The sequence below is a fragment of the Castanea sativa genome, chromosome 2 (genome assembly GCF_040712315.1).
Source record: "Castanea sativa cultivar Marrone di Chiusa Pesio chromosome 2, ASM4071231v1".
NCBI lineage: Eukaryota > Viridiplantae > Streptophyta > Magnoliopsida > Fagales > Fagaceae > Castanea > Castanea sativa.
Genome location: NC_134014.1, coordinates 14,472,396 through 14,487,771, shown reverse-complemented (window position 1 = coordinate 14,487,771; position 15,376 = coordinate 14,472,396). Strand labels below are relative to the sequence as shown.

General features: G+C 39.4%; 1 protein-coding gene across 4 annotated transcripts in view; it reads left to right on the top strand.

The window, feature by feature from the left end:
• The window catches only part of LOC142624631 (uncharacterized), an 89,331-nt gene extending 74,402 nt beyond the window's left edge, over window positions 1–14,929 (top strand). The window contains exons 54-64 of one of the 4 annotated variants that reach the window (XM_075798287.1): window positions 204–743; window positions 1,181–1,358; window positions 1,451–1,593; window positions 1,696–1,822; window positions 2,321–2,542; window positions 4,484–4,840; window positions 12,327–12,485; window positions 12,618–12,905; window positions 13,327–13,545; window positions 13,886–14,064; window positions 14,398–14,929. In XM_075798287.1, the coding sequence (XP_075654402.1) occupies window positions 204–743; window positions 1,181–1,358; window positions 1,451–1,593; window positions 1,696–1,822; window positions 2,321–2,542; window positions 4,484–4,840; window positions 12,327–12,485; window positions 12,618–12,905; window positions 13,327–13,482 (2,170 nt within the window). In that variant the 3' untranslated portion in view covers window positions 13,483–13,545; window positions 13,886–14,064; window positions 14,398–14,929. Of the gene's footprint in view, window positions 1–203; window positions 744–1,180; window positions 1,359–1,450; window positions 1,594–1,695; window positions 1,823–2,320; window positions 2,543–4,483; window positions 4,841–12,326; window positions 12,486–12,617; window positions 12,906–13,326; window positions 13,560–13,885; window positions 14,065–14,397 lie in introns of all 4 variants that reach the window. The other 3 variants (XM_075798285.1, XM_075798286.1, XM_075798284.1) reach the window with 3 other exon arrangements.
• The last annotated feature ends 447 nt before the right edge of the window (window positions 14,930–15,376 follow it).

The window sequence follows — 15,376 nt, the reverse complement described above, 5'->3', positions numbered from 1 at the left end:
TAGAGACTAGAAGGTAGGGTTAGCCCAATATGGGCTTACAACATAACTAGGCCTTTTGGGCCATTACATCAACATAAACCCAATACTTTAACAATTATGTTCTAGTAAAAAATAATCTCCCCTCTAATTTTCCTTTTCTATTTTTGTTATGCATATGTTGTTTTGGTTCATGCTCCAGTAGTTAATCAACTTTCTACAAGCAGGATTGAAAATCGTTCGATGTTTTTACCCATTCACTTTCGGCAAGTGGATGGTACCAGTGATTCGTGGCAGTTTCTTCTACCTAACTCAGCTGCTTCTTTTCTGTGGGAAGATCTTGGTAGAAGACATTTGTTGGAACTCCTGGTAGACGGGGCCGATCCATTGAAATCTCAGAAGTATGATATTGATGAAACTTTTGATCACCAACCAATTCACATGGTGGGTGGACCTGCTAAAGCTCTACGTGTTACAATTCTAAAAGAGGAGAAGATGAATATCATTAAGATCAGTGACTGGATGCCAGAAAATGAGCCTAAAGGAATCTTGAGTAGAAGACATTTACCTGCTTCATCACAGCTTTCTAGAAATGACATTCAACAGCAACAATCATCATCAATCTTAGATTGTGAATTTCATGTAATTATTGAGCTTGCTGAGCTTGGAATCTCTATCATTGACCATACACCTGAGGAAATATTATACCTTTCAGTGCAGAATCTTCTTCTAGCATATTCAACCGGTTTGGGCTCTGGGATCAGTAGGTAGGATTTTCTTTCCATTTAGTACTTCATTTTTGGATGGTAAAACATCTTAAGAGTTTAGGATACCTCCTGAGTGCATGAATACACTTTCATGGATAGATATAACTTTTTATATATACATATAATTCTGTTTTTTTTTTTTTAAATGGAAAATGCAATTCAAAAACATTCTGAAATGTGATGGGTATACAATTAGTTTACATGTGGCAAGAATGGTGATGGATTAGATGTTGTTGATGAGCTTATGTCTTTTAAGCCATAGGTGGTTTCTTTTGTTTTTTGTTTTTTTTTTTAAGAGAAAATTTACTCTATGATTGTATGAAACACGGCTTAATTTGGCAAGTCAGGTTACTCTGGTCTGCTTTTCATTTTCTTTTTGGTTATCCAATCATCTCCATCATTCAACTAAGCAACTTCCACAACCTCTGTTTTTACAGGTTTAAATTAAGAATGCATGGAATACAAGTGGATAACCAGTTGCCCCTAAGTCCAATGCCAGTTCTCTTCCGGCCACAGAGAGTTGCGGAGGGAACTGAGTATATCTTGAAATTTTCCTTGACAATGCAATCAAATGGCTCATTAGATCTGTGTGTCTATCCATATATTGGAGTCCAAGTGAGCTGTCAATTTTCTAAATACCTTGCAGAAATATAACGATTTGTTTCCTTCATACATTAATCATATTTATACTGATTTCTTTATAACAGGGACCTGAAAATTCTGCCTTTTTAGTGAACATTCATGAACCCATTATTTGGCGCCTTCATGAAATGGTTCAGCAAGTGAACCTCAGCCGATTATATGATACTAAAACCACTGCTGTTTCAGTTGATCCAATCATTCAGATTGGGTATGCAAGGACCTCTCTTCAAGCTTGTAATTCTAAATCTGTTTATTTTATGCATTTGGTTTCCTGAATTTGCTCCAATAATACCATCTTTGAAAATTTCAGAGTCTTCAACACCTCAGAAGTTCGATTCAAAGTTTCAATGGCAATGTCACCAAGTCAACGGCCAAAGGGTGTACTTGGATTTTGGTCATCCTTGATGACTGCATTGGGCAACACCGAGAGTATGCCAGTATGTGTTATGATCTGTCTTAATATGATTCCTTAGCTTGGAGAAAATTTTTAGATGTTTTACTTTCAAACTTTCCATCTGAATCTAAATTACCACCCTCAATATTATTCGTAAACAACAGGCTCATGATGAGAGCATTATCATTTAATTTATTTTCACTAAGTGGTAGCTTGGTCCAAATTTTTTTTGAGAAAATGACTTTCTCAAAGCGTCAATGACTGTTATCACCCAATCCCATTAGATGATTTCAATGTGTTCATAAGAATGGTGTCTGTAGTAGCATCAGATTATAACACTGCATGTATACTATTTCCAGTATGCCTGTCCACCAAGCCTACCACTTCAGTCTCAAAATAATATTTGAGAGATTGTCTCTCTTTAAAAGAAAGTGGTGGATGATTCTTGTAATATTGAAACCTACTTTTTCTTGAGGCATCATACATTGTTCTATTATAGTGTAAAATATGAGTTTGATTTATTTTTATATTTGTTAATCAGGTCAGGATAAATCAAAGGTTCCATGAGAATGTGTGCATGAGACAGAGTTCCATGATTAGTATTGCTATTTCGAACATTCGGAAGGATCTTTTAAGCCAACCTCTTCAACTGCTCTCAGGTGTTGACATATTGGGTAATGCAAGTAGTGCACTTGGACATATGAGTAAAGGTGTAGCTGCATTATCGATGGACAAGAAGTTCATTCAAAGCCGTCAGAGACAGGTTTACTAAATATTGCATATTTTTCATTCATTTTCTTATAATTGCTGCAAATTGGACATTATGAACTTCTAAGATCTAGTGTAGACCATACACGTAAAGATAGGATAAGAACAAGGTGGATGAAGTGGGGAAGTGCATCAAGAGTATTGCGTAGTCATAGAATACCTATTAAGTTAAAGGGAAAGTTTTATAAGGTTTCTGTTAAAATATTGGGTTTATGATGATGTAATGGCCCAAGAGGTCCAGTTATGTTATAAGCCCATATTGGGCTAACCCTAACTTCTAGTCTCTATACATACTCTATTAGGGTTTATTGTAATAGTTTCAAGTATACAATAAGAATGTAGCAGCTAGGGCTTTATTTTCCTTGTGTTCTTTGCTCTTTTTTGCTTCTGCTTCTCTATATTATTTTTATTCTCGGCTTTAACTGGTATTAGAGCATGAGATTCGAAGTTCGATCACTGTCTCCTCCACTCTACCTTCCATTTAAATTCCTGCATGTTAGGCCTCACCTATTAAAAGGTAATTTTGGCCCACACGTGAGAGGAAGTGTTAGAATTGTGTAGTTAAATGATTAAATTTACCATATTCTAATAGTTTAAGCTTTTGGGACAATCGGTAATTTAACTGTTGCTATAAGATCAGTTTGCTTTATATTACCAAATGTTGGGCAGTTAAGAAGCAACATATTTATAAAATAAGTGTAGCTGAAATGAGAATGTTAAGATGGATAAATGAAAATTGTGAATACACGGAAAGAGGGGATTTGAAATAAGAAAATCTACTTAAAGATAGAGGTAGCTCCTATAGATGAAAATGTGAGAGAGAGTCACTTGAGATGGTTTGGTCATGTTCAGACCATAGCAATTAATGCACCAGTAAGAAAGTGTGAGTTGATCAAAGTTGAAGGAAATTATAAAAGGTAGAGGAAGACTCAAAATAACATTAGTAGAAGTAATAAGTAATGACTTATCAATTAAGAGAGTAACAGAAAATATTGTTTTAAATAGAACAGAATGGAGGAAGAGAATAAATGTGGCCGATCCTAACTAATTTGTTAAGGATCCATAGCCAACTTCAAAATTTTGGGATCAGGGCTTATTGTTGTTTTTGCATTGTAGACCCTAGGCACCAGTAATAAGGAGTTACTTGATTCAAGTTGAGATACTGAAAAAAGTTAGAGGAAGACAAAAATAACATTAGTAGAATTGGTTAAAAATGACTTGTCAATTAAAGAAGTAACAAAGGCTATGAATTTGGATAGAATAGAATGGAGGAAAATAATACATGCAACCAACCTTGACTAATCTTGTTTAGGATTCATAGCTGACTAAAAAAAGTTGGGACTAAGGGTTTGTTGTTGTTGTACATAGTGTTTGTCCACAGTGACTATATACTGAGTGCTGAAAAATACATGTGCTGGTATTTATGTTGGGCAGCATATAGGTGATTTACTATATACATAATTTTTCATTGAAATGAAACAATCCAAATATGTAGAAGAAGCTCAAAGGAAGCAAATGTATTTTAGGTTACTCCACCCTGATAAGAGTTGACTATTTAACAGTTTACTTTGCCCATTCCTTCATTCTTTAGCCTACTCTACACTAATAAGCTGTAGGAGAAGCTCAAAGGGGATTTTTCAATGTTCCTACTTCACATGAATGAGTGCAGTCTATATACAGTTTACTTTTCCCATTCCTTCCATCTTGGAAATTTCCTTTATATTCAGAATAACGATACATTCGTTGTAAATGAAACTGTGTCCCTTTTGACCTTGCATAAATACAGTGCATGATAGCTTTTCTTTACCTGAGTACTTTTCCTCCTTGACATGTTCATAGATATTTTTCACTGATTGATCATCTGCTGGTCATTGAATATGCATGCATATATGTATATACATGTGTGTGTGTGTGTAATGAACTTTTTTCCTGGCAGGAAAAGAAGGGTGTGGAGGACCTTGGTGATGTTATCAGAGAGGGAGGTGGAGCATTTGCAAAAGGCCTATTTAGAGGCGTTACTGGCATATTGACAAAGCCTCTTGAAGGTGCCAAAAATTCTGGTGTTGAGGGATTTGTTCAGGGTGTTGGAAAAGGAATAATAGGTGCAGCTGCACAACCAGTGAGTGGAGTTTTAGATCTTTTGTCAAAAACTACCGAAGGGGCCAATGCTATGAGAGTTAAGATAGCATCTGCTATAACTTCAGATGAACAACTCCTCCGCAAGAGACTGCCTCGTGTAATCGGTGGTGATAATTTGCTTCGACCATATGATGAGTACAAAGCACAGGGACAGGTACTAGTTTTTTTTCACACTATGGATTGCTTACATTAGTAGTATTATTTTCACATTGTCTAGATATGGTTATACAAGATAAATGGATTAAATTGTTATAAACAATTGGATTCCTTTTATATGGACATTGGCAGACATATAAGGAAAAAAGGGCAATTACATTGATCTCCCTCCAAGTTTGCAAAATAGCACTCATTTGTTTTTTTTTGATAGGTAAAAATATGTGCATTCAAAAAAACACTACCTTATGCAAAAGACATAAGGCAGAGAGATAAGTACACAGGGAAGAGAAAAAGAAAAAAGAAAAAAGAGGAGAAAAAACTAAGAACACATAAGAGAACTAAGAAACATAGGGAGAGATTCACTAGAGGTGAGTCCCCAAGCCCTAGACCAATCAAACAGAGTGCCACTAAGAGAGGCCAAAAGCTGGTCGTCTGAGCTTTCCATGTCCTCAAACGTCCTCCTATTGCGTTCCCTCCAGAGACACCACATCAAGCATAAAGGAGCTAAATTCCAAATGCTAGACGAATGCTTTCCAAGCCAATTCCACCAACTGAATAGAGTATCCGCAATCGATCTAGGCAAGACCCAGGACAACCCAAAAGATCTAAGAACCAAACTCCACAGTCTAGAAGCCTTTCCACAATGTAATAACAAATGATCCGCTGTCTCCCCATTACTGCGGCACATGATAGCCAATCGACAAAATCCAACCCTCTTCCCCTCAAATTATCCCCTGTAAGGATCCTATCCCAAACAGCAATCCACACAAAGAAAGAGACACGCCGAGGAGCCTTAACCTTCCAAACCCCTTTCCAAGGGAAGATAATAGGCGCGGAGCTTCTCAACTTATTGTAAAACGAACGAATATCAAAGACCCCGTTCTTTGTCAACTTCCATCGCATACGATCTACATTTTCGGTGTGAGGAAGATTGGAGCCCAATGTTTGAAGAAAATCATCCACTTCACGCATCTCCCAATCATTAGGACTCCGAATAAAACGAACATTCCAGCTTCTCCGCTCCTCAATCCCCAACCGTTCAAGAGAAGAGGCCACCGATGCCTCTTTATTGGATGCAATCCCATACACGCTCGGAAAAGACAACTGAAGAGGAGACTCCCCACACCAATGGTCAGTCCAAAGCTTCACTCTATCCCCCACCCCTACCTCAAAGTAAGTATTCTTGCTGAAATCCTCCCATCCCATTCGGATACTTCTCCACAAGCCACACCCATGCGCCCCTCTACCTAGCTTGGACTTCCATCCCCCCAATCTTCCCCAAACTTAAGGGCTATGACTCTTCTCCAAAGCCTTGTCTCCTCAATCCCAAACCTCCATAACCACTTCCCTAGTAAAGCTTTATTAAAGGTAGTTAATTTCCTTACCCCTAACCCACCATTTTTCAAAGGTGCACACACCTTATCCCACCCCACCAAATGAAGCTTGGATTCCCCCACAAGAAATCCCTTTGCAACCTCTCAATTTTATTGGCCACATGCGTAGGGATGGTAAAAAGAGCGGAGATAATAAGTGGGAAGACTAGACAAAGTGCTTTTAAGCAACGTTAGTCTTCCACCTTTTGACAGATACAACTTCTTCCAACCGGCCAACTTACGCTCAAAATTCTCCAAGATAGGATTCCAACAAGTAGGGGACTTGAAGGACGCCCCAAAGGCATACCAAGATAGGTCATAGGCAAAGATCCAATCCGGCATCCCAAAAGCTCGCTAAGACATGGATATTAGGAACCTCCCAATAGGAACCATCTCACTTTTCAGCACATTAACCTTAAGACCTATCACCTTGAAAACAAAGAAGAAGCATCCGGATATAAAGAATCTCGCTCCTCATCAGCATCGCAAAACAGAATCGTGTCATCCGCAAACAATAGATGCGATACACAAACCCCTCCCCCTCGTCTACCGTGAGCCCTAAAACCTCGAATTAAACCAGCCCCTTCAGCTCTTTGCAGCATCTTACTGAGAACCTCCATCAAAACCAAAAACAACATGGGCGACAGCGGGTCCCCTTGTCTCAACCCCCTCGAACTCCCAAAAAAATCAGCCGGGGTCCCGTTAAACAACACCGAGAATTGGGCTGTAGATATGCAAGTGCGGATCCACCTACACCACCTCACCCCAAATCCCATTCTCCTCAACAAATCAAGAAGAGTCTCCCAATTCACATGATCATACGCCTTCTCAATATCTAATTTGCAGATAACCCCCGGAATCTTACTTTTCACCCTACTATCTACACACTCATTAGCAATGAGAACTGAATCAAGAATCTGTCTACCACCCACAAAACTGTTCTGAGACTCAGATATCAACTGATCCAAAACCTCTTTCATGCGATTTGCCAGCACCTTGGCCAAAATCTTGTAGACACTCCCTACCAAACTAATAGGTCTAAAATCTCGAATATTGGAAGCACCATTCTTCTTAGGGATTAAGGCTAGGAACGTTGCATTTAGAGATTTTTCAAACTTACTGTGTTGATAAAACTCTTCAAACACAGCTAGGACATCTCTTTCCACAGTTCCCCAACACTTGGTGATAAAAAGCCGTAGAGAAACCATCGGGACCTGGAGCTTTATCTCCTTCCATCTCTTTGACAACTCGAAGAACCTCCTCCTTTTCAAACCTCCGTTCAAGCCGTCCTTCTCCAACCCTCTCTCGAACAAACTCCAATCCTTCCACGAAAGGCCTCCACTCCTCGCTCCTTGTACAAATTTTTATAAAACCGTCCAGCTTGGTCGGCCATCTCGGATTCGTCTTCATAGGTAACCCCATTCACTTCCAACATACTAATATGGTTATACCTTCTCTCGAGAATTGGCCATCTTGTGGAAAAATTTGGTATTGTTATCTCCTTCCTTAATACAAAGCATCCTCGATTTCTGTCTCCACGAAATCTCTTCCAAAGAGAGAAGATTCTGAATTTGGGATCTCAACCCAGCCCTCTCACCTAACTCCACTACAGAAAGACCATGCTCCCCTTCCCTAACGTCCAATAATCTCAAAGCCTCCAACAATTCTTTTTTCCGACGCTCTACATTTCCAAACTCACTCCGGTTCCACTGAATAATATCTGCCTTCAATGCCTTCGGCTCTTGGCAAGAACAAAGTGAAATTTTTGAGATGGAGTATCGATTCCACCAAGAATGAACCCTCTCTTTGAACCCATCCGACTTTAGCCACATGTTTTCGAACCTAAAAGGACTTTTCCCCCTTACAATCCGTCCTGCCTCCACTAAAATGGGGAAGTGATCTGAAATAGGACGAGATAAAATCCGTTGGGTCACATCCGGGTAGTGATCCTCCCAATCGAGGGAAACCAGAGCCCTATCTAACCTAGACATCGAGGGCTGATCCGAACCACTCGACCAAGTAAAACTCCCTCCTTCCAAAGGCAAATCTATCAAGCTAAGCTCCTCAATGAACTCAGAAAAGTTCTCCATTGCCGGGGTGAGACGAGAACCCCCCAACCGTTCACTTGGGAACCTAACAATGTTGAAATCCCCTATGTAACACCATGGGACCTCCCAAAGTTGCTGAATACCAATCAGTTCATCCCACATATGCCCCCTCAAGTTATTATCATTCGGACCATAAACCCCAGAGCAAGCCCAAATAAAACCGTCCCCCAAGCCCTGCCACCGGATTGAAATGGAAAATTGACCCACTAGAACCTCCAACTTTTCTAAAACCCTCCTATCCCACATCATCAAAATCCCACCAGGCTGGTCCGCATCCAAAGCCACCCAAATCTACATAGGGGCGACTCCACAACCGTGAGATCAACTGACAATCCATGCCTGCGAGTTTAGTCTCTTGAAGGCAAACAACATCACAATTCCAATCCCGTAATAAATTTCTAACTACCAAACGCTTCCGCGAGTCGTTCAAACCTCGCACATTCCATGACACCATTCTTAGTTTCATTAAAACTAAAAAACTCCCTACTGCAGCCTCAGACAAGCAATCAAGGAAAATAAAACTATCGTCCATCATAATTAACCAAGGAAATCAAATTCCTCAACTCCCTCTTCCCTTTATTCTTGGAGGCAACTTTACAGTGAGCTACCTCTTTCCTGTGCACCAGCTTGGTTGCCTCAATCTCCGTCTCAAGTCTTTGTAGGAGCATAATGCACCTCTTCTCATGTCGACCCAAAGGAAGCCCCATCAACTTACTGAAACTGGGGAGTCTCTGTTTCACCCAATTAGACACCGCCAAAGTGTTATCCAACCTCCTCACCTCAGTATTTTTATTCAATTCAACGAGTCACAACCACCCCCGAGATTAATAGACATCAAGGGGGAAGAGCTCTCCGCTTCACCCAGGGCCTCAACTGCAAAGGCTGTTTCGACCTCAGACAAAGCCAATACCGATTGATTAGCCTCAATCCCAACTCTCGGTGGACTTAGGACAGAGGTAGATAGCTCGAGACCTTTAACAGACCTTACACCCTCTGTTTCAGCATTACCCAAAGTGAGCAGAGACTCAACGGCACTAGGCCCACCAGAAAAGAGACTCATAGCCACTGCCATAGTCTCCGCAGGACAACCCAAATGCTCCGAAGAAGAAACAGACACCAAATCAGGCCTCATGGTGTGAAGAAGGCCAATATCGGCCCTATCCAGTTCCGCCGGTGAAGCCCCGGCGAGAGACCCATCGGAAAAAGAGTCACCGTCCGCCACCGAGACGGTCGCCGGCCCACAACTGGTCTCGGTTTGGGTCGCCGCGCTCGTCGCCGTCGTCGGAGCAGGTTGTCGCACTGAGGCGACCTTCTCCGATAGCTCCGGTGACTCCTCGGCAGGGGCGAAGTCAACCCCGATGGCATCCTGAGCCTTCGTAGCTTCGTATGATGCTCTGGACTTAGCCAAAACTTGATCTTTCAGACTTAAGAGACTCAGGTTTCTCCTTGGTGGGCTAACACTCACTTCCAGCCTACTTGGGCCATTGGGCTCAGAATGAAGGCCCACTTGGAACCCATCTTTATCTAAGTCCACAGAACAAATATTAGCCCGTGAACCACAAGGCTCCCTCTGATCTCTAGATACACATAAGGAACTCCTCAGACCAACTTTATGCCACGCCACCCTCCTTTTTCCTTCTGCAATCACTTCTATGGTCAAGCTGTTACCTGCCCACACAGGCTTTCCCAGTTCACAAAATTTTCCAAAAGCATGTTCAGACCCCTTTGATTTGAAATTCAGCTGGGATTTCCTTTGAATTCCTACCGGTTTTGTTATACCCACATTAAATGCCTCTGTACTGCTCCGAGAACCTGCAACTCTATCTTCTAAAGTCATCGGACCAGCCAAGCTCACCGGGTTCTGTTTCACAACTGGGTTTTGCTTCTCAAAATGATTTTTTCTTCTGACCTGCACCTCATGCCCACGCACCACATCGGCAAAGGATGTAGAAGATTTAATCCCTGAATTATTCTTAAGGTGCTGAGCCACAAATTTGTACTGCCCAATCCCACTATTCGCATAATTATCAGGTTCCAACATCTTCCTTAACTCTAACCCAAACACCCTCCATCCATTCTTAGCTCTGCCTACTGGAATAATAATGGACCTCCTAGACCCGCCCACTTTAAGTTCCGTCAATCGTAGGAACACGCCAAAAGAATTAGAGCTCCGTTGAAGAGTATAAGCGAAATCACCTTCCCTGAACGAAAAAAAATACTTCGAACTGGACCCAACGACTAACTGTTCTAAGCTCTTCATCAGCCATTGTGCCACTGTCTTACCCATGAAGACCGACTTCATGAAGTACCTACACCGCTCAAAAATCCTTAAAGAAAAATACCGTCCCCCTTCCTCTACAACCAGTTGAAAAAGTTTGGATTCAATAAAAAAACTACGAACGCCACCCATGATCAAGGCAACTACAAACTCTAAGCTCACAATAAGACTGAAAACAGGATTTCTGGCTAATTCGAGGTAGCCGGGCCTCCTAGTCTTGGGTGAATCTGTATTCAGCTTACTATCCTCCACAAGTCCAATCTTTCTCTCTCCCTTACCTTTTCCTCTCCCCACTACTTCTCCACTACCTTTTCAATCCCATTTTCTTCCTCTAGCTATAATCTTGTTTATTGCTGGAAATTTCTTCACAAACCCTTCTTTTACACCATACCTAAGTTCTCCTCAATGTATCAAGTGGTATCAGAACAAACTATTTTTCGTAAAGCAACCACAATCCTTGGGACATGCTAGAAGGTGGACTTGAGAATGACGTAGAACATGTAGCCCATGGCAGATTGAAGAATCAATTGGTAGGTGTGCGCAGTTGAACTGAAGGATGAAATTTTTTTTTAGATTTATACCATAGACTAGGATTCTCCACTGGTAGCACTCATTTGTTATGACTTCAAGCTCGTCCTCCCTCATTTACCATACTGTCCTTCAAATACCTCCCCTATGCTATTAATTGACAGAAACATTATATTTTTTCCTTGCAACATGAAAATATAAAAAGTTAAACTCAACTTAGTGGATCCCATTAACTTATATTAGTGCACTTACAAATTTATGATATAATTTTCCTTGTGGAGAGCACCAACAGATCCCACCTTTTTTCTTTGGGGGGGGGCGGAGGGGTGGGGGAATCGTAATTTATCTAATAATAATTTTAGAAAATATCCCATTTGCTGACTGAATTTCCATGAGGCATCTGGTTGACCTATGTATTTTGGAGATGATTGGTTTAAAGGAGATAATTGTCTAATAAAAAGACCAACTAGACATTTCATGTGGACATATTTATTTTTTTAATATCCCCAGTGTGAAGAGATTTAAAGAAAGCATGTTTCAAATTAGTGTATTTATTTATTATTATTTTAAATGTGAAATGGAATATGTTTGGAGATCTGGCAGTTCATGCAAAAATGCTGAAGGTTATACTTATATCTAGATATTTCTCTCAGGACCCTCTTTACAAAATTAGCACTGGTCAGTTAGCCCTTTTAGTAAGAAGTGAGTTATACTTTTATTGATAATTACATGGTGAATTATCCTGTTTTCCTAAAGATCAGTTAATTAGTAGCAATCCTGTCCATACCTTTTGTGCCTTGGTTATCTGGCATATAACTTTAGAATTTAGACACTTAAGTGAGCTGCACTTTTACTCTATAAAATCTAATGCAGCCATAGAATATGGTCATTTTTGCCAACAGCTTGGAAGCCTATGCTTGCATCTTATGATGTTTATGATTATTTTCCATTTTTTAATGGTTAAGTCTTGAGGTGTAAATATCTTACTTTTTTATTATCCAGTATTGAGCGGACCTGTAGGTTTTACCTAATTTCCAACTGTGGCCATTTTCAGCAGCTCTTTTTTCGTTTTTGCAAAATTTGTAATAGCTATCTTCCATTATTTAATTGTGTTGACAGCTCATATAGGGTTTTCATTTGTATTGTTATAAATGTGACCTTGATTCTGAATCTATTTGCATTGTTTGCATCATGAAGGTTATATTGCAGCTGGCAGAATATGGTTCATTTTTTGGCCAGGTTGATCTATTTAAAGTACGTGGAAAGTTTGCCTTGTCAGATGCTTATGAAGATCACTTTTTACTTCCAAAAGGAAGAATCCTTGTGGTCACCCACCGTAGGGTCATTTTGTTGCAAGTAAGTTAGCTTGAAATGAACAATTTATGGTGCTGCATCCCTTCCACCTTTAACATACCCAATGTCACTAACAAAGATAAAATCCTCTTCTTCTTTTTTCTTTTTTCTTTTTTGCCCCTTTTTCAATTACAGCAACCTTCCAACATAATTGCTCAAAGGAAGTTCAGCCCAGCAAGGGATCCTTGTTCAGTACTTTGGGATGTATTGTGGAATGACCTTATGACAATGGAATTGACACATGGAAAGAAAGACCATCCAAAAGCTCCACCTTCACGGCTAATTATTTATCTAAAGACTAGAGCAACAGAGTTAAAGGAGCAGGTTCGTGTTATAAAATGCAAACCTGAAACCAAACAGGCTTTTGAAGTTTACGTTTCAATTGAGCAAGCAGCGAACACTTATGGGTCAAACCTTTCAAAGGTTGGTTTCCTATGCCATATGTTATTCCATTCATTTGGCATAAGAGCATGTGATACTGTGGTCAAGGTCTACACTGTCCTTCAAAAACATTGTCAATCTTATTTTTTCCCTTCCTCAAAGCTGATTAGAATGCTACAAAATGTCTGAAAATGAAATTTAAAGCACAGAAATCTTGCCTATGCACTTGTGGGCTCAACATTTCTGAAATAGATGTTCATGAGTTTGCCTTGAGTATATCATCTTTCACCTGTCATCTATGTATTAGATTATGCATATCTGGTAGTGTAACAAGTGTTTACATTTCAATTATGGGAACATATTAGCCCAGATAACACATCCTTAGACATGTCTTTCTGAAAGTTTACATAAACAATTAAGATTTTTCTATGTAATGATAACTCATTTTTGAATTTTTTTTCAGGAAATGAAAAGAAGGAAAGTGACAAAACCATATTCACCAATTGCTGATGGCAGCAGTGCTGAAATTACTTTGAAGGAAATTATTTGCACCTGGTCCCCCCAACATGTGCCTGCATCAGTTCCTCTAAGTTCAACTTTTGGCAGCAGTTCTGATTGAATTTAAAAGTCTGTTCCCTTGGGGAAATATCTTCCATGGCCTTCTGCACTCTTCAGATCATAAGTAACAGCTGCTGTGTTAGTGTTTTCATACTGTTTGAATAATACTTTGCATTTTCCATTTATGATCATGATTGTGCACACTTTTCATTTGGTAATTAGACACACATCTTGTTGTTATTGAACCCACGACCTTGCCCTTCACCTTGCTCTAGCACAAATAGTTTCCTGGCAGGTTAGAAGGTTTTGTGGGTCATGACCCCTGTGGAACTCTCTTTCCCCCCAACCCCCCACAAAAGAAAAATAATAATAATAAATAAATAAAGCACGCAAAATAAATGAATCCTAATGGCTACAACTAAGTAAATATGCTTTCGCTATGCTAATTAAAACTCCAACTACAGGATGACAATTAATCAATGGCTACATTGCCCCTTGGTTTTGTTAATGTCTTCATCTAATAGTCAGATTGGTAGGAGAAAGTTGTGGGCCAACATATGGGAAAAAGATTGGTTGCGGAAATGATCCTAGAAAGGGATTTCAATGATCATCTCTCTATCTCTGCAGATCAGGCCTTATGATGGTAATTGTTGTTTTTATAAATGAAAAATTAGTATCAATAGAGCAAACAGGGATTAAATAAATTTGTACATTATAGAAGAGTTGAAACTTTGGGAAACCAATGTGACCCTTGGACCAAATGGCATCTCTTAGCCCATAAACAGGGGTTGAATTCCATGCAAGTGCATCAGTTGTATTTACCTATAATATAAATAAGATTAATCTTTCTTTTTGTTTCCCGTGTTTGTAGTGGAATTTTTTTGCTGTTTGTACAATGCATTATTTGGTGGCTAGTGTAATTTCCGTACTGAAGTTGCATTAACCTCGCCTTATGAAATGATGTGTGCCACTGCAGGTGCTAAAGATTAGTATAGGAGGCTGTTTCCTGTAGGAGATTTAGCAGAAGCCATTGGGAAGAGCGCTGCTAGTGGACTTTGTAGATCTTTGTATAAACTAAAGCTTGTAAAGTAATATCTCCTGCAATCAGTTGTCAGTGCCTTTGACAAATGTACAGCTTATAAGATTTTTGCATGTATAGTTTTCCTTGTATATGTAGGATTTTGAGAAGGCAGAAATATAGTTGGCCCTTATCGGTTCCTCTGGAAGACCTTAATTTGCTGATCAGCAAGGAAATCCCAATAGTTACACCTTTTTTACCCTGGCATTTTCTGGAAGTTTTAGATAATTGACTTTTACCGATCAAGAGCTGTATCTCCCTTTGCGGGATGTTTCAATGATAATTCTCTTTCCTATCGTGTAAAAATGCTGCGAAGTGCCTGATTTTTGTAAAGTGGTCTCCTGGTGTTTAAAAACATATTTGGAATAACAAAATGTCATTACCATCATGATATCAATACATAATCAGATACTTTTGGATCTTTCGAAAAGAGGAAATTTTTAGCAATATTATTTGCGCACCCTATGGTCGTGTCTACCATGTGTCTTGCTTTTGAATGTGTCGGTTTAGTTATTTTGAAACTTGGTTTAAATTGGGGTTGTTTATGTGTAATTAACGAAGTTGAAAGCTCTATATGGAATTTTGGTCAAGCTGATTATGTTAAGCATGATCTAGTGAATCACGTCCACATGCCCGATTTCTCATGAATCACGCACCTTGTAATACTTCTAAACCACTCACAAAAATTTGTTGACTTTTTTACATTTTAACTTTTTACCTTTAAAAAAAAAAAAATCTTTGACCAACCTTTTTAACTTTTCTGATGCATGGTCTATCGTCGGTTAATGTTGTGTTCTGTAAAACAAGTTCCCATTAATATCGGTATGTAAATTTGTAAAACGAATTGAAAATTTATGTGCTGAAATTTCAGTTTATA